This window comes from Cornus florida, unplaced genomic scaffold (genome assembly GCF_030987335.1).
Source record: "Cornus florida cultivar Cherokee Brave unplaced genomic scaffold, ASM3098733v1 CherokeeBrave_3.0.0_Hap2_Chr10, whole genome shotgun sequence".
Taxonomy (NCBI): domain Eukaryota; kingdom Viridiplantae; phylum Streptophyta; class Magnoliopsida; order Cornales; family Cornaceae; genus Cornus; species Cornus florida.
The window spans coordinates 53146307-53173743 of NW_026775580.1; the positions used below are offsets into that span (position 1 = coordinate 53146307).

The window sequence follows — 27437 nt, forward strand, 5'->3', positions numbered from 1 at the left end:
ACTAATCAAGATGGACTCAAGAATCGCATGATTCGGAGTCCGGATGAAGGAGAAACGGCATGACGAAGAAAAACGAGCACTTAAGGCTAAAAGGGTAAACTGGTAATTATCCAGGAATATTCGGGTGCAACCGAGCACACCGTTGGAAAGACAGCGAAAAATTAATCAAGTTCAAGACAAAGTTCACTCGATTTGGAGTTCGGACGAGGGAGAAACGAGAGTTTGAAGTTTTGACGTCGCGGCGGCCCGACGAAGGCCATGACATGCCCCATGCGCGCCCGGTGCGTCATTTGACATCCAAATTGGGCAAACCTAATTTATTTTGGAAGTAAACATAAGAGAGTGTAAACCTGAAAATTTAAGCCATGATCCAATGTCAAAAGGTTAGTGAAATAAATCATCTAAAAATATGTTTTCTGGGTAGAATTTGTTTCAAAGTTGTTGGTCAAAACTGTTTCAATTGGAAAAATATTTTGTTAAACTAAATTGATATTATCAAATTACAGTGTTTAAGCTTTCATTGGACTTTGGAGTCATTCAATTTGGGTTAGAATTGAATTTTTTATGAATTTTACAAGTTGAAGATAGCAAGCTGAAAAATCTGTTTTGTGGACCCAAAATTTGGGGCGATTTCATTTCGGTGGTAATTGGGATTTTCATTCCAATTAAGGTAGGGAATGTTTTAGGATTATTTGTGTGTTGTATTATGTGTTTACCATAATTATACAACATCTATATATGCCTTGTATCAAATCTAGAAAGTTAGTAATTTTTATTTTTTTGTATAAGATTTAAAATTTATGATGATGTATAACCTTGATTTGAATTGTAACATGATAGAAAATTATGCTTAGATATGTTGGTTAACATATATTAAATTTGGATCATTTGATTAAGAATTACAACTTTTATTTAATATTTATCTTTAGTGAAAGTTTAATTCACATGGTTGTATCAAGCATTAAATCAAGTTGTAATGTGGTATTTAAATAGGCCTTGGCATGTTCTCTAACATAGATTAAATTGAGGGCATTTGGAATTTTTTAAAAATCTAGAGGAAATTAATTAATTAGCTTGATTAATTTTGTTTTAAGTGTTTTAATCACTTAACTTGTTATTTGATGTTATATATATGATGACCATGATATGTCTTTCAATATATATTAAATTGAGGTTATTTGGAATAACTTGGAATTTAGAAAATTTAATTATTTATGTTTAATTAAATTATACTTTATTACTCCATGGATTTAATTGCATTTTGGAAATTGTTTCTATATTTAAATCATGGATTTGGATTTGATGTACGTTCACTTGATTACTTTTGAGCATTAGATGACATAGTTGTTACTTTTATATTCATGAGAATATGTTTTTCCTTATTGAATATATTGTTACTATGTGTAAGGAATTGCACACTTTGTATTTGATATCTTACATGCCATAGTAGTTGTGAATTTTGAGCATGTATTGTATAAGTTTCCAAAATTTGGATTGTGCTTGGTAAATAGTTGATATCTTGTATATACATGTTAGTATATATACGTTGTTGCACAATTTATTGATTTTGGAAAGTTGGGGATGTCGTTGTTTGGCTACGGCTAGGACTTGGTTCTAGTACGGGGGATTGTCCCTCTATATAGTCTAGTGCAAACATAGGGAGGTGACCCATGGGCTAGTAACCCTAAAGTAACTATGTTGTCGGTCTGATCCGGCGTGACGTCCGAGTATCCACTTTGTTTGATTTCGTATTTCATTTCAAGTTGATAACTAGATGATATCGTAACTTGTTGTTCCTAATTTGATTTCCTATTTTGAGCTTAAGATGTAGCTTTGTGAAAACATGCTTCATGCGTTGTATTGGAAGTTCCATTGTTAGTTAAATTGCATCGATATCATAATTTGTGTTTTGATGTTCAAATGTAGTTTAGGAATGACCTTATAGATTCATTTTGAACATAGACGTTAGATGACATAACCCATACTTGTTGTTTTCGTATTTTGGATTTCAAGTTGAAGATTTTGAGAATCTATATCTTGTTGCCTTGTATAACATGTTTCCATGTTGTTTGAATTGTACGAACATGTGATTATGATATAAATGATCTAGGTAGCTTAGGATGCTCCTTGGGTCTCATCTTGACATAGACGTTAGGTGGCATGAGCCCCTTTAACATGTTTCACCATAAGTTGATAAAATTGTAAAATGCTAGGTCGATGCATGCTCATCTCCTACGAGTAGCTTTATATTACTCATCCCTACGATACTGGGGCATATTTCAGGTACAGGACTCAGGATTTAAAGATTCCAGTGCTCTTTGGATGACTTACAGTTTCTAAGTTTCTATTTTATGCAAGTGTTAGCATAAGATGCCTCTTTATAGCCCTATTTATTTAAACTTGTATTCGTTGATTTATATATGTAAAGTGTACGTAAGTGCACTCTTTTCAATGTATTTAACATGTATGAGATGAGGCCGGAGGCTAATAACATGTATCTCGTTTTCTATGCACTTTTGTTTTCAAAGTTTATTATGAAAATATTGGAAAATGTTAAGTCATTGCTTCATAACTTTCTCATCGGGTGTTGGAATTTCATATCTTTTCTACCCGGACTCAAAATCAGACGATTCTTGAGTTTAATTTTATTTATTTTTCGTTATCCTTCCAATGGTGTGCATGGTGGCACCCTTTTCAGTGAGAAAAAACCATTTTGCCTTTAGTTCATCTCTTTTCAGGTTAGGCATTCTTGCTTCATTTGCTTTGCTCATTTGAATTCTGTGGCTTCATGGAGAGTCATTTTGGGGCCTTAGGGATGACGTACATCTCTTGAGGTCATTTTGCTTCTTTCGCTTCCGCAATTCGGGTCCGTTATCGGGTCAACTTCCGGTTCATCACTAACGCACTGGGTTGAGAAATCCGGGTCGTTACAAATTTGTTACGATGAATTGTTAAACCTGTTATTTTTAATTGGACATTGATGTAATAAATAAGTGAGTGCGATGCTCCACTTACTTATATTTTGCATAAATAATTAATCAAATATATTCTATTAAACAATTCATTACAATTATGCAGTGTATCAGGGTTCATTTCACATTGGAACATTCAAAAGGTTTCATTCTCTTCATGACCGAAAATCATCCTAGGGTCTTCAATTTTCATCATGCATGAACATCTCACCAACCCACCATTTCATTTGACTTTTCGACCAAAAAAATAAAAATAAAAATAAAAATAAAAATAAAAATAATAATAATAATAATAATAACAACAACATAAAAATCAGAGTATGCCCCACAATGTGATTAATTTCCACCAACTTTCCAATTTTCATATTTGAATATAGTCAAGACCCTTAGAGCATCTTTAACCGCTGTGTATATTTTTTTTGCATAAATCTGATATGTCAACAAATTTACACAAAAATTTTGAATTATTTATTTTTAGCTTTAGCGGTTGTTTTATACCTTTTTGTATAAAAATATATCCTCCAATAACAACCAATCATGTGACATACTAAACCCAACATAATTATTATAAACCTACTTAATATAGAGTTCATTTGTTAATGGAATGAGAAAGAGGGAAGATAAATGAAATATGGTGACGTGGTTGTGTAAAATACATAACAATTTTACACATTGATGACATGGCAATGTATCTTAACAGACTGCTGGAGATAAAAAAAATAAATAAATAAATAAAAATTCACACACCATCCGTGGAAGTGTATATTTTACACAAAAAAATATTTTAAGAGGCTGTTGGAGATGCTCTAATGCTATGTTCGATAAGAAGGAAAGCAGAGGGGTGGAAGGAAAATAGAAATGAATGAATAAATTTTTTTTTATTTGGTAGAGATGATATAAGGAAATAAATGATAATAAAAATGTTGAGTCATCATTCCTCCTTCACAAATTTAAGATAAGAAAGAAACAAGTGAGCCTATTATAGAAGTTTTAAATTACTACATCATCCTTCATAAATATTTAATAAATACCATAAATAAAGTAAATGATGTGTTTAATGGTAAAAAAATAACTTAAAAATTTATCTTTCCTTTTATTCTACCGATTAAATTAAATTGTCACTTTTTTTCCATTTTCTTCCATCCAACCGAATAAAAAGAAAGAAACGCTTAATTTTTTCCTTAGGGATACCAATCATCCTTTCTTCTTTCCCTTTCATTTAATTTTTTTCCTTCCTACCGAATAGAGCATTAGGGTTAGTTTGGTGTAGATGAATGAAATAAGATTAGAATGGAATAAATCAAGAATTGGAATGGAATGAATCAAGAAATGAAATTGGAATGGAATTATCATTCCCATTACCTTGTTTGGTTCCCATTACCGTATTTGATTGTAAATGAGTTAACTCATTATTTGGACCCGGGTAACTGAGAAATAGTTCAACCCAACTCATAATATATATATATATATATATATATATATATATATATATATAGCCATTCAATGTAAAACTGAAACTGAAATTCTTTTGTTCCACAAATTAAGTGTCCAAACACACTTTAAGATCATGTCAATATCAAGTGGTTTGTCGTGAGATGAGATATGAAACAACTATACATGTATCATTGAAATATTTATTTTTTTATTAGGAGTACCATTTTGCAGCTAATGCCCAATTAAGAAGAAACTCCCAAATTCCAATAAATTCTAAATTGGCATTGACTTCCACATTAGTAATCCCTTTCCCACAATGTCCATTATTACTTGTCAGCCGAGTTTTCTAACTTATTAAAGACTTCCAATAGTTTGAGTAATTTACACAAACTCTAGATAAAAACTTAAATTGTCCATCGGATTATTTGAAATTGCAATTAGGTCATGGTTGAAAAGAGATTGATTTTCTAAATGTGAAGGGTTTAAAGTTGTGACCGAATCTAAGTCGCGCAGAACAGGAGAAAATGAGAGAATAGGAGCATGAGGCAAAATCTAAATCATATATAGTGGGATCGAAAGAAATAGCATGCACGAAACGCAAGAGATAGAATGTATGCGGAACGTGAGAATGACATCCGATTAAAAGAATTATATGAATTGGGTCCAAATGCACTACGGCTTCATTTGGATAAATATGAGAGAAAAGAAGAAGAAGAAGAAAAAGAAGGAGAGAGAAAGAAAAAAAGGATAACAATAATCTCTATTCATGTTTAGATAAATTATGAAGATAAAGAAAATAAAATAAAGCTAGGATAACAATCAAATTCTTATCGTACCTTTTTTTAAAGGGTAAATTGCAGTGACACCCCCTCATATTTGTTTAAAAGACCGGTAGATACAACTTAGGCCATTTTTGGATATTGACACCCCCAGGTTTGCCAAACCAAACAAAGACACTCCAAACGTAATAAAAGTACATGTTTACCCTTTGACTTCAAAGTTGACTAAATTATCTTTATAATTTCTTATGAATTGACCAAAATGACCCTCAACTCTGTGTTTGGATCACTTCACACCGCCCCCCCCCCCCCCCCCCCCCGGCGCCCAAATTAGGCCTTATCCCCTTTCTTACACACACACACCATCACACCATAACCAAATTCAACCCACCACCATCATCCACAACCACCCCTACAACCCAATTTCAACCTACCAGTCACCACCACCGTCAACAATCACCCCCAAATGAACCACCCACCACACCATCACACCCATTACCAATTTCACCCCACCACCACCATCCACAACCACTCTCAAATGAACCCATTTTGTTTGTTTGAAAAAAGAAAAAAAAACAACAACAACTATTTTCTGTTCCACACGTCCACTCACTGTTCTTTGATATATATATTTGAAAATCTTTTCTTCAAACCCATTAGAACAATACAATGAGGAATCTAAAAAAAAAAAAAAATTCAAAAATCAGAAAACAAACCTAGTTCCATGCTTTCACAGTTCTCGCTACCAAAGTGAGCAATCCATTTTCTTCAATCAACCACAAGCCAGCAGACCCATTTGCAGTCCTCCACCGCCGCTGATAAAGTCAAGTTCATGCTTGGCAGTTCCGAGCTCATCAATCATCCTCACCACCGCATCCATGCTCACCAATGCATCCTGATCGCCGGTATGTTGGTTTCTCTGATACCACTTTCTGACATTACTCTGATACCACTTTATTGAAAATAGTGACTTAGATACACACAATACTCAACAATATTTTGGAAGAGAATGATATGGAGGAATACTTGAATAATTATTCTTATAGCCATTACATTTAAAGGCCTAATTACACCCATTATTCCCACTAACATAACCATTAGTAGCATAACTCCCACTAACATAGTATTTAGGAGACTTAATTTCCATACCTCTTAGTCTTACATAACCTTCTCCATCAAGACCATTTACTACCCCACTAACATGAAATGCACACATGCATCATGTATACCAAATACTTGAAAATACTAATTATAACTAAAATTCTAAAATCAAGTTTATTTTCAACACCCCCCTTTAAACTTGATTTTGTAACTTGAAAGTAAACTTCTTATTGATCTTGGGGGCTCGATCAAAAGTTTGTTACTTTGTCTTGATTTTCACCTCCTTCAATTGCAACAATCTTCTTGGCCATTTCCATTGATGTATATGGCTTGTGAAAAATCTTCGAATGCTTGTTTGATGTTTTCACATAATCATATATCATCTTCTTTATATAAACGCACCATCTATCTTTTTTCTTCTTGAATCTTTATGACTTTTCAACTTCACATATGCTTCTTCTTTAGAGTCAAAAAATAACTCCATATTCGCCCAACCTGTGTCAACTACAAAACTCTCCAAACCATTTTTCAAAAAATAATTTGAAAAATTATTATCATCTTGAGCTTCAATCTCATACTTCGTTGGAATATCTTTCTCCAAGAAAAGTTCATTATTCTCCACAACATGAACACAATTATCATAATATTTGATTTTGCTTTCCAATTGAGATGAATATGAAGAAATCAAAATTTTATCAAATAAGTTATATCTAACTTCTTTGAAATTGGAATTTGGAACCATACCTGAAACTGTTAACTCACCAATTTCATCAACTTTTGCCTCTTCTTTAGCACTTTCTTCTTCTTTAATTTCTCTTTCTATTTCAATCTCATCCACTTTTTCAATCTCTTCTTCAACACCTTTCTTTATCTCTTCCTTATTCTCTATTTCACTTTGGCCTTCAACTTTTGAAACTTCAATTTCTTCAACTTCATTTGTGTTGTATGCCTCTTCATTCTCCACAAATTTATCCTCAAGACTTTCATAATCAGCCTTCATAAACTCATCATCCTCAAAGCATTGTATCCAATACTCCATAGGTAGTGATTCACTTCTATGATTGGAAACGATGGTCTCGATCATCTTCCAAACACAACTTGGAGTTTTGGACTCTCCAAAATACCCCCAAATTTCTTGATGTATTGCTTTCTGCAACACTACCAATGCCTTTTCTTCTTTCTTTTCTCGAAGCTTGTTGGACATGCCATTATTTGGTTCTAATCCAACAACATCCCACAAATCACATACTTTGAGGTATGAAGTCATGATGATTCTCATTCTCCTGTAATTAGAGAACATCATCTTCACACTAAGAAAATAAATTTTCTCCCCTTCATCATCATCAAGGAGAAACATGTTTTTCTCAAATGTTGAACCTTTTAGGATCAACTTCGTCAGACCTTCAGAATCGTCTAGGTTCTGAACATAAAATCTAGCTCTGATACCACTTTAGTGACTTTTTTTCTGATACCACTTTCTGACATTGCTCTTGTACCACTTTGTTGGAAATAGTGACTTAGATACACACAATACTTAATAATATTTTGGAAGAGAATGATATGGAGGAATACTTGAATAATTATTCTTATTCCACTTCTAATTCATATTCTAAAATGACTAAAGTACATGATTATATAGGCCTCACATATGTATGCATAACCATTACATTTAAAGGCCTAATTACACCCATTATTCCCACTAACATAACCATTAGCAGCATAACTCCCACTAACATAGTATTTAGGAGACTTAATTCCCATACCTCTTAGTCTTACATAACCTTCTCCATCAAGACCATTTACTACCCCACTAACATGAAATGCACACATGCATCATGTATACCAAATACTTGAAAATACTAATTATAACTAAAATTCTAAAATCAAGTTTATTTTCAACACGGTAATTTCCATTGCCGTCGACTGTACAGACCCACTTGGGTTATCACCGGTAGAGCATACTGCAGTTCAGTCCTCTTTCTTCGCCGGTTCGTCTTACTAGATCTATCCCCGCCAGATCTGTACTCGCCGTTCAGTCCTAGCCGAGCTCGTCTTCACTGCCCAACCATATCCGGAATAGCGACTTTTCTAGTCACCGTCTTTCTGGCTGTCTATGCTCACTGAATTTCTCCTTGCACCGCCGGGCCAGTCTCTGTTCACCGGCCTTGTTGCCGATCAGTCCTCATCGTCTGTAATCCTTCGTTTTCACTGGCATTCAAAGTTGCCGCCACCACCAAGATGAGAGGGTTGAAAGTGAGACAAGAATCTCTTTTGGCAAAAGATAAAATAAGGAGGTGATAGTTTGGTTATTTTATGAGAGAATTAAAATATATCTTAGGGTATATTAGATATTTCATGTTAATTAAAGTTGTGTTGGGCTCCTTTTTTATAGAATGGGGTGTTATTACTCAAGTTTGTAAACTTGGGGGTGTCATTGTCAAAAAATGACCTAAGTTGTATCTACCTATCTTTTAAACGAGGAATGCTAAGGACAGTCGACCTAGCTACTGCTCATTCATAGTCGCTGTTCTTATTGGTGAGTTGAATTGTAATTAATATCTTTAGATGTTTTCTACTTTTTATAAGATATTAATATATATATTTTTATGGACAAAACTACCCTTATCCCTTTCATTTGCCTTTCTTCCCACTCCTCCCTTCATTCACATATTGGTGTTTATATATATATGTGTGTGTGTGAGTGTATTCTTTCTTCTCTTTTATTTTTAATTGTTGCTTAACCCTTATATATATATATATATATATATATATATATATATATATATATATATATATATATATTCTCTATATGAATTCATGGTTGAGAGGATTGCATATATATATTTATTTAAACTGGCATACGGATCTAACAGAAAAAAAAAAAAAAAAAAAAAAAAAAAAATAGGTGGGGGGGGGGGGGAGAGAAAGTAACCCGTACAAATCTAACAAGGAAAAAAAATGAAAAAAAGAAAAGAAAAGTAATGTTATATATATATATATATATATATATATATATATATATATATATATGTACATTTCATCAAGTGAGAACTGAAGAGACGGATGAAAGGTTTAAAATGGCTGTTTTGTGCCAAAATATATATATATCTAGAGAGAGAGAAAGAGAGAGAGAGTTTTAATATTCCATAAAAAGTGAGAAACTTGTAATTAATGAAGGCATTAATAACAATTCTACTCACCAATAAGAACAGCGACTGTGAATGGGCAGTCACCTTAGCGACTATCCTTAACATTCCTCTCTTTTAAATAAACTTGAGGGGATGTCAGTGTAATTATCCTTTTTTTAAATAGGGCTTAAGTGTTCTAACATGTTATTCTTTTAATTATTGAGAATAGTTTTGAAATTATGAATGTATTATTTATTCTCAATCATTTCTCTCCAAATCTTCTAAGCTTTTGAGAGGATATCATACAAGGGTTCTAGAGAAATGGTCAAGAGTTGCCTACTCACGGTAAGTTGGTCATTCCTTCTTACCACTAATATGGTATTATCACAAATATTGCACAAATAAATCTTAATTACAAAATTAGAAAAGTGATAAATAAGAATAATAATTTTTTTTGGAATAAATTCCGTCAACCTCTCCGATTTTCTTATTTATTTTGTAATTAGTAATCATTTATACATTTGTTATTAGATTACATCATCATTAATAAGAATGACCTTACTCATCGTTAAGTAGCCAAGTCTTGTCCCTCAAGAAATTACTATCCTTCTAAACCTCTCATAATCTTTTTTTTTTTTTCTTCCCACTTAATACAACCGAAACAGACTTTACACTGTCATTTTTTTTCTTTCTTGTTTTTCTCATATTTTCTTACCCCACCAAATCATTCAATCCAAACTAACTTACTAAGCATACGCGTTCAACAAAAACTCACGTGAATCCCGTTAAAAACATTTCGAAGGGCCTACCAAAAACTCACGTGTATCCCATTAAAAACATTTCGAAGGGCCTACCACGACTCTAATAGCAAAGTGGTCGGTCGTCGGTTCGTGACCAGACATGGATGGGTTGTTTTGCTTTGCTTCTTGGTTCTGTTCATTTGGAACGTCACATATCTCTCTTGCTTTGTGTGTGTGTATATATATATATATATATATATATATATTATTATAGGCCATTGAAACCATATCATATCCAAAATTATAGGCCACTCATATCCAAAATTTTCATCAACCATGGATGCAGTACTGTACCTGTACATTCCACTAATTTTGGCCATATACATCTTCACCAAGCATTTCCTCCACAAGATCAAAAACCTCCCACCAAGCCCTTTCCCGACCCTACCCATTTTGGGCCATCTCCACCTTTTGAAGAAGCCTCTCCACAGCACCTTGTCCGATTTATCAGCCCGTTACGGCCCAATCTTCCTCCTCCGGTTCGGCTCACGTCCGGTCCTCATAGTCTCCTCTCCGTCAGCCGCCGAGGAATGCCTCTCCAAAAACGACATCGTATTCGCCAACCGCCCTCGGCTCCTGTTCGGAAAAATCATCGGCTACAATTACAGCAACCTCGTATGGGCCCCCTACGGCAACCACTGGCGCAACCTACGGCGAATCTCCTCCATCGAAATCCTGTCATCCCATCGTCTCCAAATGCTAGCCGGCGTACGTGCCGACGAGGTCCGGTTGATGACCCGTAAACTCTTCCGGGCTTATGCAGATCAGACGGTGGACATGAAAAAGGTGTTTTTCGAGTTGTTGCTTAATGTCATGATGAGGATGATCGCCGGGAAGAGGTACTACGGCGAAACGGTGGAGGACGTGGAGGAAGCGGCGCGGTTCCAGGAGATAGTGGCGGAGACGTTCCAGTTGGGTGGCGCAACGAATATGGGAGACTATTTGCCGGTGTTGAGCTGGTTGGGAGTGAACGAATTGGAGAAGAAGTTGGTGGTGTTGCAGAAGAAGAGAGATGGGTTGATACAGGAATTGATAGAACAGCACAGGAGAGGAATGAGGAGTGATAGTTCGGAGTCCAAAGAGAGAAAGAAGACGATGATTGAAGTGTTGCTTTCACTGCAACAAACAGAACCAGAGTATTACACGGATGAGAACATAAGAGGCATGATGCTGGTAAGAATCTCTCCCTACTTGACATGTATTTATTTTTTTCTTTTCTAATCTATATTTGGTAGCCGTGGCCGCCAGATAGGATCGGATTACACATCAATCCTAAGCTTCAAAAGATTTGAAAAATGTTTTATGAAATCTTTTATTAAATAATAGAATTAATTGTCTGACTAGGTAAACATTTTTGTTAGAATAATTGTGCTCACTTACTGTTCACTTCATAACAATATTTTTCAGCAGTGCCATGGGTTGTATCCTTGCCCCAAAGCAGGAGATTTTGGTTCTCACTTCTCTCACTTTCTAAGTCTATTAAAATATATATTTTTTTAAATATGTTCAATATCATTTTTTTTTTTTTTTGTTATTGACTCATTCATTTCTTTTTCTTCTTTCTTTTTTTTAATAATCTTTTGTTGCATTGTCATTCAATATATAAAATTAAAGAAGAAATTGTGACAATCAACTGGTTAGTAGACCTGTTGATATGATCTTCTTCAAAAAAGATGTTACTAAGAATTAAAATAATTAAATTCCAACTTTTTATCAAGAAAATAACGTTTATATCTTAAGTAAAAAACATATTATTTTCGTCATAAACATATTAAATAATTATTATATGTAAATTGATACTTATCAAACACTATATAAGTAAACCTAATGTATTGATTACAATTATGTATGTAGGCTCTACTAAGTGCTGGAACTGATACATCAGCTGGGACAATGGAATGGGGACTTTCGCTATTGTTGAACAACCCAGAAGTTCTAAAGAAGGCACAAATTGAAATTGATAATCAAGTTGGACAACATCGTCTGATCGATGAATCAGACTTATCCAAGCTTCCCTATCTTCGCTGCATCATCAATGAGACACTGCGGATGTATCCAGCAGGCCCAATGCTAGTACCTCACGAGTCATCGGATGAGTGTACGGTAGGTGGTTTCCGAATTCCACGTGGCACGATGCTATTGGTTAATTTGTGGGCCATACAAAATGATCCCAAGATTTGGGTGGACCCCAGAAAGTTCCAGCCAGAGAGGTTTCAAGACTTGGAAGGTAGCAAGATTGGGTTCAAGTTATTTCCCTTTGGAACCAGAAGGAGAGGGTGTCCTGGGGAGGGCTTAGCCATTCGCATGGTTGGGTTGGCATTAGGGTCATTGGTTCAGTGCTTTGAGTGGGAAAGGGTTAGCCAAGAGATGATTGATATGGCAGAAGGGACGGGACTCACTTTGCCCAAGGCTCAACCGTTGTTGGCCAAGTGTCGACCGCGTCCGATTATGTTGAATCTGCTTTCTCAAATTTGATCAAATCAACTAATTTAATTCAGGAGTATGTATTAGATTAAGAACTAGTTTCTCAGAACCTTTGCTGTTGCAGTGTTATTCGGTTGCTAAGCCTATTTCCAAGAAATATGTAACATTATATTGGTTACTAATACAATATTTTTTAAAATGATCGAGTGTTTTAGTTGCTTTAAAATATGACCTCAATGCTTCCAATTGTTCCTTGGTAAAATACTAGTCCTTACCAATCCTCTCTCCAATATTATTATAATTTACATTATTATATAATAATAATAATACCCAATATTAATATAATTGCTCACATAAAAATACAGTTCAATATAATAAAAATATCATGTCCAAGATACATAGTTGTAAAGGAATAATACCTGATATTAGTTTTCTAAAATTATACTCAGGCGCTCCACTCCTATATGTATTTATAAATAAAATGACAAAAATAATCCTTTATTTACCCAACAACATCTTTTCCTTTTTCTTTCCCTGTGAAAGTTTCCTTTTTTAACTCCAACAGAACCATTAAAGGCTATGTACGTTAGCACTAACACCAAAACTAGTTCAGAAAATATTCGAATTGCTCATCTTTTTGTGAATTTTTGATTCCGATTCACCAGCCATAGTAAAATTGAGAGCAATGCTATAAATTCTCAACCTCCTACTCTCACGATGTTTGCACCCTAAATTTAATTTTTAGTACTGACACATGGTATTGGTTGATTGGAGGAAAAGATTTTAATTCAGCCACATGTCATTAATTTATTGGAAGAAGAGCTAGATATGTCTTTTTGGTAATAATAATTTAATATTGTTATCTTAAATGACTCTGATTTCAAATTAAAGACTAAAATTCATATGTGGCAATCATTAACAGCATAGTTCAATGCCACATCATTAAAGATTGGATTTCATATGGTGGACTTCACTTACCAAGAGCACATGTCATTAAGGATAAACTTAATTCAGACAAGTTTTTATTCGAATAAAGAGTATGAATTCAAACGGCAAAAGACAAGTTTGTATTTAAATTCAAATAAAGAGTTTGAATTAAAATGGAATGAAACTGTTTTACACTACTGGAAGGAATGGGTCTCTTTAAATAACATTGAAGGGATCCAAGCAAGAGGTCCCCCAACAAACAATAATCTGCATTTTCTTACAATATAGTCTTTACTTATTTACTGTATTTCGTTGTAATTTTTTTTATAGCAGTAGTTTAGTGTTAGAATTAAAATAAAAGTTATACTGTTGGAAAATATATGCTTCATGTGACATTTAAGATATAACAAACCTTATACCAATATGTCATGAGATAATTAACAATATGCTAAGAAATCATTAATTAAATATGCAACTCTATATTTAATTAAATATGCAAAATAAAGTAATAAAATAATAATAATAAATAAAGAACCTGGACCGAGGTTAGTATTGGATACTATGTCCTTAAGACAGATTCGCCCCGCTATGGTGTTAACGGACTCAATGGCGTCTATCTCCTAGGATACAACGGTCTACAACCACCAGTAGTAATACTACAAACTCGTGGATACGGCGAACCTCCTCCGTGTAATACTCTCTCTGACTCAAATATGCATCTATATCATATAAATGCTGAATTGGGTGTAATCCGAACCAAATGGTTCAGACCAATCTTAATATGGCTCGATGAAATTGGATTATGGTCTAAATGGCTCGAACCACTAAACCTATGGTTTGAACTCACTTGGGTTGGGTTCAAGTCTAGAGAGGGAGTTAGAAGAAAATGAAAATGAATGATTTGTAAATGATCCAAATGGGGGTATTTATAGGCAACAAGGTGCCTTTTCGGGTGAGTGCAACCCTTTAAAAAAAACAAAAAAGTAGTTTTTAAGTAAGGTGCCTTTTCGGATTGGGTGTAACCCTTTGGAAAAAAAACTAAAAAGTAGTTTTTTAAGTAAGGTACCTTTTCGGATTGGGTGTGTCTCTTCATCATTGGACACAACCATTTATACGTGTCTCTTCACACTGGACACACCCACTCCAATTGGTTGCAATGGTTTAGTTGGTGTCTGTTCATCAATAGACACATCCATTCCAATAGGTTGCAATGGTTCACATGGTGTCTATTCACTAATAGACACATCCATTCCAATATGTTGCAACTCTTTAGAAACAGATGCAACTCTTTAGAAAATAGATGCAACCCTTTGGAAATAGATACAACCCTTTGATTCAAAAACTAACTTTTAATTTAAATTCAAAAACCAACCACCCATTTAAAAAAGCCCAGCCCAAAATTAAAGACCCAATCCAAAATTCCATTTAGTAAAAAGAATAATCGGACTTTACAATTAAGCCCAAGCCCAAAATTTAGCTTATTTAAATTTCAATTGGTTTCAACATTTTTTCCATATGGGATAAACACTTCCCACATTTTGCATACCCATTTAAACTTATCAAAACACCACACTTTGGAACTAATTTCTCATTCACCCGGAAACGGATTTGAGAAAGTAAATATACCACGTTAATCTCCTTGCGGAGATAAACACGCTTGTCTAGAGATCCGTAAAAAATTATTAGCAGAATCTATTCCAAATCTCATCCAAAGTTTATGTTTTTAATGCCCCCGTTTCCAACAATCCCCCACATGAATGGAAATTTGCGTAAAATGCAAAAGATGATCATGTAGACACTAAAGAGAGTATAGTCGGAAACTTACTACATCAGGATAGGTAGCTTTTGGCTTTGAACCTTTCCTAGTGTATTGCTATCGGATTTACTGGCTAACCAGTGAACGCGATGTCTTGAACTGTTCAGCCGTTTGTGTAAACCAAGACAATAACAAACACACAGTACCCTTCCTCACAAAGTTGGTTCTCATTGTTGTGTTCATTTTGGCCTTGAACAACTCCTGGTATTCATGAGTGCTCTAGAAAACTTAGCCTTTATAGTTCTCATAAAGCGGCCCCACTTCACACTCATATAAGTGACTTCTTATTAAGAGTATCCTACCATACCCCACTTGAATTTTCAAGGTATAAGAGTCATTAAAAGCGTAACTTATCATAATCATCGTTGTAGGTAACACTGTCTCATCATAGAAATGGGTAGAAGATTTATATCTTCCCAGTGCTTCTGGTGAGTCACTCAGAATTTCTGTTGTCCCTTTGAACCTATATCTTGGGATCTCCAGTTAGCTAGGTTGGGTTTCTATTAAGGTGACTCGTTAGCTTTTGGCTTTAAACCCCATTCCCCTCGATGAACTGTACAATTGATCTCTAATACAACCCTCAATTTTATATGTGGCCACAAGGTTGTATTTAGAAATATTACACTCTGCAGAGATTTTTCCAGTTGAGAGCAACTGTATACTTTGTGCCCTAAAATTGCTTATTGTTAGCAATATCATTTTCTTTAATGGCACAGGTATAAACTTACTTTGAAATGTCATCTAGGTGAAGTCTATTGACTTTCCTATTTGATTTATTCAAAGTTTCTAACTTTGAGTTATATTAATAACATACAACTACACCTTTAAAATAAAAGACATATCCACTCTTGGTTTTGAAGTCTTTAATATCCTATATCTAGATTGCATCACTGTTATACCTCCAATTTAGTTAGATACCTTGATCTATGCAATATTGGACTTAGGGTGTATCTCAACTACCTAATTCATTGTTTTTCAGTGATCCAATCCTGGATTGAAAATGTGCAATTAAACACAATTATTAAGATGCCTTGCAATCTCAACTAATGATATACTTTGACTAGTATTTATATTTGAGATTTTAATCTACAAAAGTTAGCTAAGCTTTTGTTATCATAACTAATATTATCTCAATTTCACTCTATTGATAATATATTATGTTATCAAATATTAAATCTTTCATATCAAATATACTAATTAGTATATCATTAATATTTTTTAAGGCATACAATGACTTATGCATCACATTTATGTCATTGTCTCGGTTCTTGCTCTAATCCACTCAAGGACTTATAAGTTTGCACACTTGACTTTTCAACTAGAACAAATAACTCAGTTCTTTAACTGAAAAAGAACTCTTCTAGTTTTTCCATAATATTTTCCTCGTAGGAAATAATATGCACTATTATTATAATACTATAAATAATTTTTTGGTTTTATCCAAAATCTTTTAGAATTAAGAACCCCCACATTTATAAGTATTTCTTATCTGATGAGGTAACTCGTATCAAATATCATCTATGGACAATATCCCCTCCCAATTTTGAGATAATCGTGAAATTTTATATATGGTATATTTCTTATGGTTTTCTAACTTTTGAAATACCATATATTAAATATTTCACCTTATCTACCTTTCCAAAGTTCTATATTCGCTTTTCAACAAGCATGTATAACAATCTCTAGTGCATATATATTCATTTTATCTATAATATGTCACAAACGTTACTGTGAATTAATGTTAAAGATATTAATTAATTACAATGAGCTCTAATTAATATTTGCTTCTATATCTCTTGTATTTATGAATTAAGTTATTCATGTTTAGATTCATGTCAAGTCAGTCATCTTAACATGTCATAACTTTTCATGTGTCACACATCACATAACTCAACAATTTAAGCAAATAACTCACTTATTGTTTAAGCCTTGGATACATCACCATATAGTGAGAACTCACTTCTCAACTATCATTACTAGTTAAAAGTGAGTTCTTAACTATCATTACTAGCTTAGATTAAGCACACTCTTCTCATATCTCACTACTAGGTTATGATGAGCACACACTTCTCTGCTATTACCACTAGCTTGAAGTTAAGTTTGCTCAGCTATCAATTCTAGGAGCTCTTAACTTTAGTACACACTTATCTAAGTAGTTTACCTTGGTAATAGAGTAATTTGTTTTGAAGAATATTCTTCAAAAACTACTACTTTACAAGTAGTATTATTCACTCCTACATGAGTAGATATGATGTATAGCTCAAATAGCTTATAGCTAAAATGACTACTCATCACCCTTGTGTTTTTTACTACCAAGTAGAGAGCTAGAACCAATTAACAAATTTTCCTCTTAGTTCTGTACACTTCATTAATCATTTTAACTTGTAGTTAAGCTAACTAGTTTGCAACTCAGTAACATTTTAGCTTTTAGCTAAATTGTATATCAGAGCTAACTAGCTTGATTTAGCATGTCTCGGTGTACTTGCTTAGTGTATCCATAACATTTTTCATTGAACCCTTTAGAGTTATCGGAAATCTCTCCCTTGTTCAGCCCATTCACAGCTATACGTGTCTTAGACACTAATATAGATCTTTTTCCCTTGACTATTGGGAGAATTGACATAGATAAACTAGTTAATTTTTGTTTGTTGTATTAAATACACAAACCAGTCATGAACTCATATACAAAGTTAATAATATCACACATTAAATAAATTGTATTGTAAAATTGTATTACTATGCACACTAAGTAATACAACTACATAACTCAATATTATAGTAAACATTTATAAAAACAATATTGAACTCGCGTAAATAAAAATAACAATATAATTTAATATTAAATTACATGATTAATTATATCACATAATTAATTTAGCAAATAATAATATTAAGGAGAATATTTTGCTTCCTTAAAGCTTTGTGGCTCATTCTCCAATAAACATGCTAGAAAATTAAGACCAAAAGATTTAGACGTTCTAAGATTTAGACACCCCCACACTTTTAAGAATTTATAAGAAGGTTTTTGACCTTTCCATAATTCATATGGTGTCACATTCGTTCTCTTTAAAGGTGTTTTATTGAGAACATAGTTTACGGAAAGCAAAACTTATCCCCCATAAATTCTGATTTAAATCAGAACTTATCAACATAGCATTCATTATTTCTTCGTGAATTATACCAAGTTCTAAACAATTATAAGAGCATAATATTTTGTATTCACCATCTCTATTTGGTATAAATTTAAGATAATACAATATACTACATAATATCATATTACAAAAATAACTCGACCAATATTGAATTATATCAATTATCTATTTATATAATATGCTTCAATTTCACATAATATTGAACAAATCAATATTTAGCATATTATCATATAATAATGTATATAACAATATTTTATTATATCTCAATTATTAGTATAATCTATACTTGTTTATTTCTTAAATAGAAACATATAATAAAATCTATACAAGGAAGGAATCTGTCTTAAGATTGTTGGAAAATATATGTTTCATGTGACATTTAAGATATAACAAACCTTATACTAATATGTCATGAGATAATTAACAATATGCTAAGAAATCATTAATTAAATATGCAACTCTATATTTAATTAAATATGCAAAATAAAGCAATAAAATAATAATAATAAATAAAGAACCTGGACCGAGGCTAGTATTAGATATTATATCCTTAAGACAGATTCGTCTCGCTATGGTGCTAACGGACTCAGTGGCGTCTATCTCCCAGGATACAACAGTCTACATCCACCAGTAGCAGCACTACAAACTCGTGGATACAGCGAACCTCCTCCGTGTAATACTCTCTCTGACTAAAAAATGCATCTATACTATATAAATGCTGAATTGGGTGTAATCCAAACCAAATGGTTCGGACCAATCTTAATATGACTCGATGAAATTGGATTAGGGTCTAAGTGACTCGAACCACTTAACCTATGGTTTGAACCCACTTTGGTTGGGTTCAAGTCTAGAGAGGGAGTTAGAAGAAAATGAAAATGAATGATTTGCAAATGATCCAAATGGGGGTATTTATAGGCAACAAGGTGCCTTTTCGGGTGGGTGCAACCCTTTGAAAAAAACTAAAAAGTAGTTTTTAAGTAAGGTGCCTTTTTGGATTGGGTGTAACCCTTTGAAAAAAAAACTAAAAAGTAGTTTTTTAAGTAAGGTACCTTTTCGAATTGGGTGTGTCTCTTCATCATTGGACACAACCATTTATACGTGTCTCTTCACACTGGACACACCCACTCCAATTGGTTGCAATGGTTTAGTTGGTGTCTGTTCATCAATAGACACATCCATTCCAATAGGTTGCAATGGTTCACATGGTGTCTGTTCACCAATAGACACATCCATTCCCATATGTTGCAACCCTTTAGAAACAGATGCAACTATTTGGAAAATAGATGCAACCCTTTGGAAATAGATACAACCCTTTGATTAAAAAACTAACTTTTAATTTAAATTCAAAAACCAACCACCCATTTAAATAAGCCCAGCCCAAAAATAAAGGCCCAATCCAAAATTTCATTTAGTAAAAAGAATAATCGGACTTTACAATTAGGCCCAAGCTTAAGCCCAAGCCCAAGCCCAAGCCCAAAATTTAGCTTATTTAAATTTCAATTGGTTTCAACATTTTTTCCATGTGGGATAAACACTTCCCACATTTTCCTTACCCATTTAGGCTAATCAAAACACCACACTTTGGAGCTAATTCTCATTCACCCGGAAACGGATTTGAGAAAGTAAATATACCACGTTAATACCTTGCGGAGAGAAACACGCTTGTCTAGAGATCCGTAAAAAAATTATTAGCGGAACTTATTCCAAACCTCATCCTAAGTTTATGTTTTTAATGCCCCCGTTTCCAACAAATACTCCTGTACTTGTTCTCTTGTATAAGAATTCAGATTTATAAAATAAATCTGGACGCCATGACTTTAGTGTCTCCTCCAATGTTTATTTTATAAATTATTCTAGAATTGATGAACGCTTGTGCAATACATTTTGCTCCATTCATCCATTCTTCTTTTGTTAATGAAAGTTCTATTTATTGAGGCATTAAAGAACCCAAAGGAAGGGGGTGACCCTTGCCTTCTAACAATCGCTTGATCCGTTTAAGAGACGAATTTCTTTATTTGGTCATAATCAAGGCTAGTTTGGTTATCCCAAATTTGAGTCAAAAGACTCCGGCACGCCTTAAAAAATTTACAGCCAAACAATTGGCACGCCCAGTGGGACCTCCCTGGAAGTGTTAAACATTAGAGGCACTAAAACTTTGAAGTGTTGAATTGTCAAAAATCAGAAATGCTGAAAAATAAAGATGCTGAAATTTCTAAATTTACATTCACGGTGATTCCACGTGATTTTCATGAAATTCATATAGCAATTTACCGTTTACACAATTCGGTCATAAACTTTTGTGATTCACTTGTCGCCTTAGCAACAAAATCAAATCAGCAATATATGGCTCGACCACAGTGTGGGGTTAATACACCAACACAAATTGCAGCACATGTTCGGCCTTACTATTATTTTATCAGCCATAACACTATCAACCGCAACACTATCAGTTGCTCCAGCAGCATATATATTATCGATATCAATCACAAACGGCGCCAACAATTCCACTATCACAAGTTCAACTACAAGGGCCAATGGAGTACCAAGCCAATTAACATTTAAGTCGAATCTAAAGTCGTTGATGTCAAGGTTCGATCATGAGCGGTCAGAGAAAAACCGGTTGATTTCTTATATCAATTAGGAACAGTTTAAGGAAGAGTGGTCTATTTTAGAGGTCGACCAGGAATGGTTAAAAGAAAATAGACCAATTTCCGTGGTCAATCGGAAATGGCCAGAAAAAAAGCGATCTATTTCAAAGTCCTTCGAAAATGGATAGAGGAACAACGGTCGATTTTAGAGGTTAATCAAAAACAAAATTTTGAAGAAATGGAGAAGCCACTGAAAGAAGCGCTGATAATTTTGATTAGTCAAAAGCATTGTCCCAAATACAAGAGGGACCAGAAGTTTGTAGTGGCTGAAGATGAAAATGAGAGAATCGGCCAACAGGGCAAATCCGAATCGACCCCTTGCCTTCCACCACCACCACCACACCACTGCCGCGTCCATTGCCTTCCCCCGCCACCACCGTCACATCCACTGCCTTTCACCACCACCATCACCACCATTACCTCTTTTACCTTCCAGCACCTACATCACTACCGCATTCCACCACCACACCACTGCCATTGCCATTGCCTTCCACCATCACCTCTTACCCTACTGACGCCTTCCACCAACAACACTGGCGTTCGGCACCACCATCATCGTCACCGCCTTACACCACTACCGCTTTCAACCTCCACCACAATCTTCACTGCCATCCAGCACCACCACCATTTCTTTTAAAAGAAATATAAAAGAATGTTATTTTGTTAATTTAATTTATTTGTTACTAAGAATGTATTTTGGAGATTTCAATTTAAATTCATTTCATTCTAAATTTTAAATTGATCCAACCACAAACTAGAATGATTATTAGCATTCCATTCCTACACATTTTATATTTGCAACCAAATAATAGAATGAGAATGACAATTACATTCCATTTCCACTCTCATTCCATTCCCACTTGCATTCTATTCCATTCCAACATACTAAACGCATCAAAAATGAATCTTCCACTCACTTTAACTACACGTTTGTACAATCACAGATTTTTAGTCGGTTGTTTTTTATTCATAAATATAAAGTTATTTTATTTTACTTTTTAAAAAAGGAAAAAAAAAAATGTTTACAAAATTATTTTGAATATGATAAATCTGCAATTAAATCCATCCACGGTTAAAAAAATGAAATTAAAAGATATTTTTCTCAATTATTGGTGATAGGTTGTTGACGTAAACTTTTTCCATGAGCTTATGCCCATTTTGGTAAAGCAATAGTCATATTTGCGATATTGCTAGCGGGTAATATGGCCCTATTGGCCTTTGCCATATGATTACAGCGATGTGTTGAAAGGTCTGTTTTATTTCCAGCAGTATGTTAAGATACATTGTCACACTAATGCATAAAATTATTGTGTATTTTGCACAACCCTTTTACACAATCATATCAAAATATTTGATCTCTCCTCCCTTTTTCTCATTTCATCAACTAATCAACCCTATTTTCCCACCTGCACTTCTCTCTCTTCTCTCTCATCAACAAATCTGGCTTTACGTCTCTCTCCGTTTCTCACTTTTCTAAGGTTCATCTCTCCCTCACCTTTTCTCTCTTTATATATATACACACGAACGCATGAGTTATTTAAAACTTGAAGATGAAAGATTGACATGGTAGACAAAGATGTAGAGGAGTATACAAAACTTATCAATAACAAGTGAATCATTGGCGAGAATGGTATGATATTAGCGGAAAGAGAAAGTGAAATTGATGGGGATTGGAGCGTACAGTTTAATCACGAAAAAGTATTGTAAACCAAGTAGGTTTATAAAAATTATGTGAGATCTTGGACATGATACGTAGTTGGTTGTTATTAATAAATACATTTTTACACAAAAGGTATAAAATAATGATTGGAGCTAAAAATTAGTAGTCCAAAATTTTTGTATAAATATACAATGACACATCATATTTATACCAAAAAAATAAAAAATTATAGACAACCAACGCTCTCATATGAATAAAGGTCAAAATTCATATTTTAATCTCCGAATTTATCTTGAGATTGTTCTGAATCCGAATTATATTTTATAATTATGATTCATATCAAACTCATATAATATAATATAAAGAGAAACGAATAGAATGAATATACTTAATCTGGATTAGGTCTTAGATAAAACTAAATATATTTACGAATGACTAACTTAATATCTCAATATAGGCAATTCAACTTAGGCTTTATTTGAATGTAATGATTTGGATGGATTTAGAAAGAAAAGTATAGATAGAAAAGTCAAAAAAGCCATTTTGTTGTAGCTAATGACCAATTAAGAAGAAAGTCAACCCCTTTCCTGCAATTCAAAAGCAGGCCTTAACCAATGTCTATCATTTCTTGTCCGGCTAATTTTCTTACGTTCACTAATTTGAATAAGTTGCACAAATTCTAGATAGAGATCCCAAAGTCCTAAATCCCACGTGTGCATATATATATAGATATATATATATATATATCAAGATATTAAGATGGTTATGGCCTACAAACATATATATATATATATATATATCAAGATATTAAGATGGTTATGGTCAATATATTAAGATGGTTATGGTCTACAAACATATATATATATATATATATATATATATATATATATATATGTTTGTAGGCCATAACCATCTTAATATCTTATCAAATGGAGACACAGTACCTGGGCATTCCACTAATTTTGGCCATATACATCTTCACCAAGCATTTCCTCCACAAGATCAAGAACCTCCCACCAAGCCCTTTCCCAACCCTACCCATTTTAGGCCACCTCCACCTCTTCAAGGAGCCCCTCCACCGCACTTTGTCCCATATATCGGCCCGTTACGGCCCAATCCTCCTCCTCCAGTTCGGCTCACGTCCGGTCCTCCTCATCTCCTCTCCGTCAGCCGCCGAGGAATGCCTAACCAAAAACGACGTCGTCTTCGCCAACCGCCCTCGGTTCCTCGCCGGAAAAATCCTCGGCTACAACTACAGCAACCTCTCATGGGCCCCTTACGGTGACCACTGGCGTAACCTCCGGCGAATCGCCTCCATAGAACTCCTTTCATCCCACCATCTCCAAATGATGGCCAGCGTACGCTCCGACGAGGTCCGGTTGATGACCAGTAAACTCTTCCGGGATTATGCAGACCAGATGGTGGACATGAAAACGGTATTGTTCGAGTTGATGCTTAATGTCATGATGAGGATGATAGCCGGGAAGAGGTACTACAGCGAGAAGGAGGCGGAGGTGGAGGAAGCGAGGCGGTTCCGGGAGATGGTGGTGGAGACGTTCCAGATGGCTGGCGCTACCAATATCGGAGACTTTTTGCCGGTGTTGAGATGGGTGGGAGTGAACGGATTGGAGAAAAGGTTGATTGTGTTGCAGAAAAAGAGAGATGGGTTCATACAGGAGTTAATAGAGGAGCATAGAAGAAGAATGAGGAGTGAGAGTTCGGAATCTGGAGGAGAGAGAAAGAAGACGATGATTGAAGTGCTGCTTTCACTGCAAGAAACTGAACCAGAGTATTACACAGATGAAATCATAAGAGGCATGATGCTGGTAAGAATCGATCTCTATGTACAATTATTATTATTTTGTTTTTCCAAGAAAAAAGTTTTTATAAGGTTTTTATTACTTCCATATGCTTTAAGTACGTAAACAGATCATAAATTCTTCAACGCTAATAAAACTTGATTTAGATTCTTTATTTTTCGTAGTTTATATATATAATGGCATAACATTTTTGTGAAACTAATAGACGATTCTTTTTAGTGCTTCAATGTAAACTGCGATGCCTTATATACATACTAATTCATAATTTAGGGAGGGATACTTACACTCCATTTTTCTATATGTTCCCACTCAAATTTAAAAATAATTGACTCTTCTAATCCTAACTTCACATTAAAAAAAAATTCTATTTTGAATAAATTATTTATTTTGACTGGACTCAAAAAATAAAGAAATACAAACAAAACAAAGAATCCGGAAAAAAAAAAAAAAAAAAATGTTATCTCAATTGAATAAATTTTTTTTTTTTTTTGAATGGACAAAAAATTAAAAATCTCTCCGTCCAATAAATTCTCCTTTGACAAAATTAAAATATATATATATATATATATAATACAAAAAAATAAAAAGAATTATTTTTGTTGAAAAAATTATCTTTTGGGGGTAAAAAAAGAAAAGGTTATTTCTATTGACCCAAAAGATAATTTTAATAATTATTTTTGTTGAAAATTTTATAAAAAAAGAAAAAAAAGAAAAGGTTATTTCTCTTGACCGCAAAAGATAATTTTAAATTAAGGTAAAAAAAAGAGTTAAAGTGTTTATAGTATAAAAAATAGTTACGATAGTTTAAAATAAGAGTTAGTGCAATAATGAGTTTAGAGAATTTTTTGTCATTTTATTTAGACAAAAAAAAAAAAAAATGCGCAGAAAAAGAAGTGAAGTACAGATAAAAAGTGAGTCATTCAATAGATAAAAATTATAGAAGAAAAAGTGAAGGTCCATCTAATTTGCTGATTATCTCTGCTTTTCAAAATGAGAGGTTAGGTTCAGAGTTCGGACTCTTTTAGGTGCATCTTGTGAGCATGTGCAAGCTTGGTGTTGGTTTGTTTTTTAGTTTTTTGGTTTTGTTTTTAGGTGAGTGGGGGGAAGGCAATTGTGTAGGATAAAAAAAATTAAAAATATAAAAAAGAGGATTTTTAAGCATCTAATTAATTCAAATTTTCAATTAATTAATTAATTTATTTATTTATTTTTAAGAAAACAACTAAAGGTGGACACTTATTGTGTTGATTTCAATTATATGTATGTAGGAACTATTAAGTGCTGGAACGGATACATCATCTGGGACCTTGGAATGGGCACTTTCAGTTTTATTGAACAACCCAGAAGCTCTAAAAAAGGCACAGACTGAAATTGATAATCAGGTTGGACAACATCGCCTGATCGATGAATCAGACTTATCTAAGCTTCCCTATCTCCACTGCATCATCAATGAGACACTGCGGATGTATCCAGCAGGCCCAATGCTTGTACCTCACGAGTCATCAGAGGAGTGTATGGTAGGCGGTTTTCGAATCCCACGTGGCACGATGCTATTGGTTAATTTGTGGGCCATACAACATGATCCCAAGCTTTGGGTAGACCCCGGAAAGTTTAAGCCGGAGAGGTTTCAATACTTGGAAAGTAGCAAGGATGGGTTCAAGTTATTTCCCTTTGGAACCGGAAGGAGAGGGTGTCCTGGGGAGGGCTTAGCCATGCGCATGGTTGGGTTGGCATTAGGGTCACTGGTTCAGTGCTTTGAGTGGGAAAGGGTTAGCCAAGAGATGGTTGACATGACCGAAGGGACCGGACTCACTTTGCCCAAGGCTCAACCCTTGTTGGCCAAGTGTCGACCACGTCCTATTATGTTGAATTTTCTTTCTCAGATTTGATCAAATCAATCAATTTAATTCAGCAATGTGTAGTAGATTAAGAATAAGTTTCTCATTAAGAGGTGGCTCAATATAATTTGACATTTAAATAATAATTAATAATGTATTATTATTCTTGATTTTTTTAAATGCAAAGTTACTAATTAGATTCTTGTAATCAAGGTTTTATTTTTGTGGAAATAGAATATAATTTTTTATTAAAATCTTCATTCTTATATTTGTTTCAATTTCTTCTTCTTCTTCTTCTACTTCCTCTTCTTCTTCTTTTTGTATTTGTTTTTGCATTTTTTATTTTTATTTTCTTTTTATGTTTTTCATAAAGAAATTTTTTATCACACATTTGACAATCATTATGAATCAAGTCCATAATCTATTTTTTCTTTCACTATTATATAATCTTCTAATTCTTTTAAATGACTTGATTGTTCTTGAATTTTCACTAATTATTTTTTATTTTTAATTTTTTTTATTATGTTATGTTTTAATTATAGTTGTAACAAATTTATCAAGAACTGTTTTTTAGATTGACTTAATTTTTCATATCCCAATTCATACTTTCTAGTAGGCAATAAATTCAATAATATAAATAAAAATGATCACAAACAAAATATATTGATAGCAAGGAATAATAAGATTACAAAATAATTTTAATTAGGAATGGTGGATTTGATAGTAGTATAGTTTATATAGGAGTCTATTAATTTATGAATTTTAATAATAGCATAAGAAAAAAATTAGTAGAAGAATATTTGGTAAATTATTTTATTAAACAATTACCTATTATATATTAATTGACAACATATTTTAGTTATTTTAAATGATTTAAAATACCTTAATCCCATAAAATATAGATTTGTCTGTCTTATATTGATATTTTCTAGTTCTAT

The 27437-nt window shown here is 33.6% G+C and overlaps 1 protein-coding gene across 1 annotated transcript; it reads left to right on the plus strand.

Moving 5' to 3' along the window:
- The first annotated feature begins 10407 nt into the window (after positions 1–10407).
- LOC132277621 (uncharacterized) lies at positions 10408–26679 on the plus strand. The gene is made up of 4 exons (XM_059779460.1): positions 10408–11387; positions 12069–12683; positions 23744–24667; positions 25930–26679. Exons 1-4 carry the CDS (start codon positions 10491–10493, stop codon positions 26548–26550), a joined length of 3057 nt encoding a protein of 1018 aa, XP_059635443.1. The 5' UTR covers positions 10408–10490; the 3' UTR covers positions 26551–26679.
- Positions 26680–27437: the final 758 nt, after the last annotated feature.

What these genes read in the sequence shown, in the direction of transcription:
- LOC132277621 (XM_059779460.1), top strand. Translation starts at nt 10,491, where the DNA reads ATGGATGCAGTACTGTACCTGTACATTCCACTAATTTTGGCCATATAC. An exon ending in ACATAAGAGGCATGATGCTG is followed by an intron (nt 11,388 to 12,068) that starts GTAAGAATCTCT and finishes TTATGTATGTAG; the next exon opens with GCTCTACTAAGTGCTGGAAC. An exon ending in TGTTGAATCTGCTTTCTCAA is followed by an intron (nt 12,684 to 23,743) that starts ATTTGATCAAAT and finishes ATATGTTTGTAG; the next exon opens with GCCATAACCATCTTAATATC.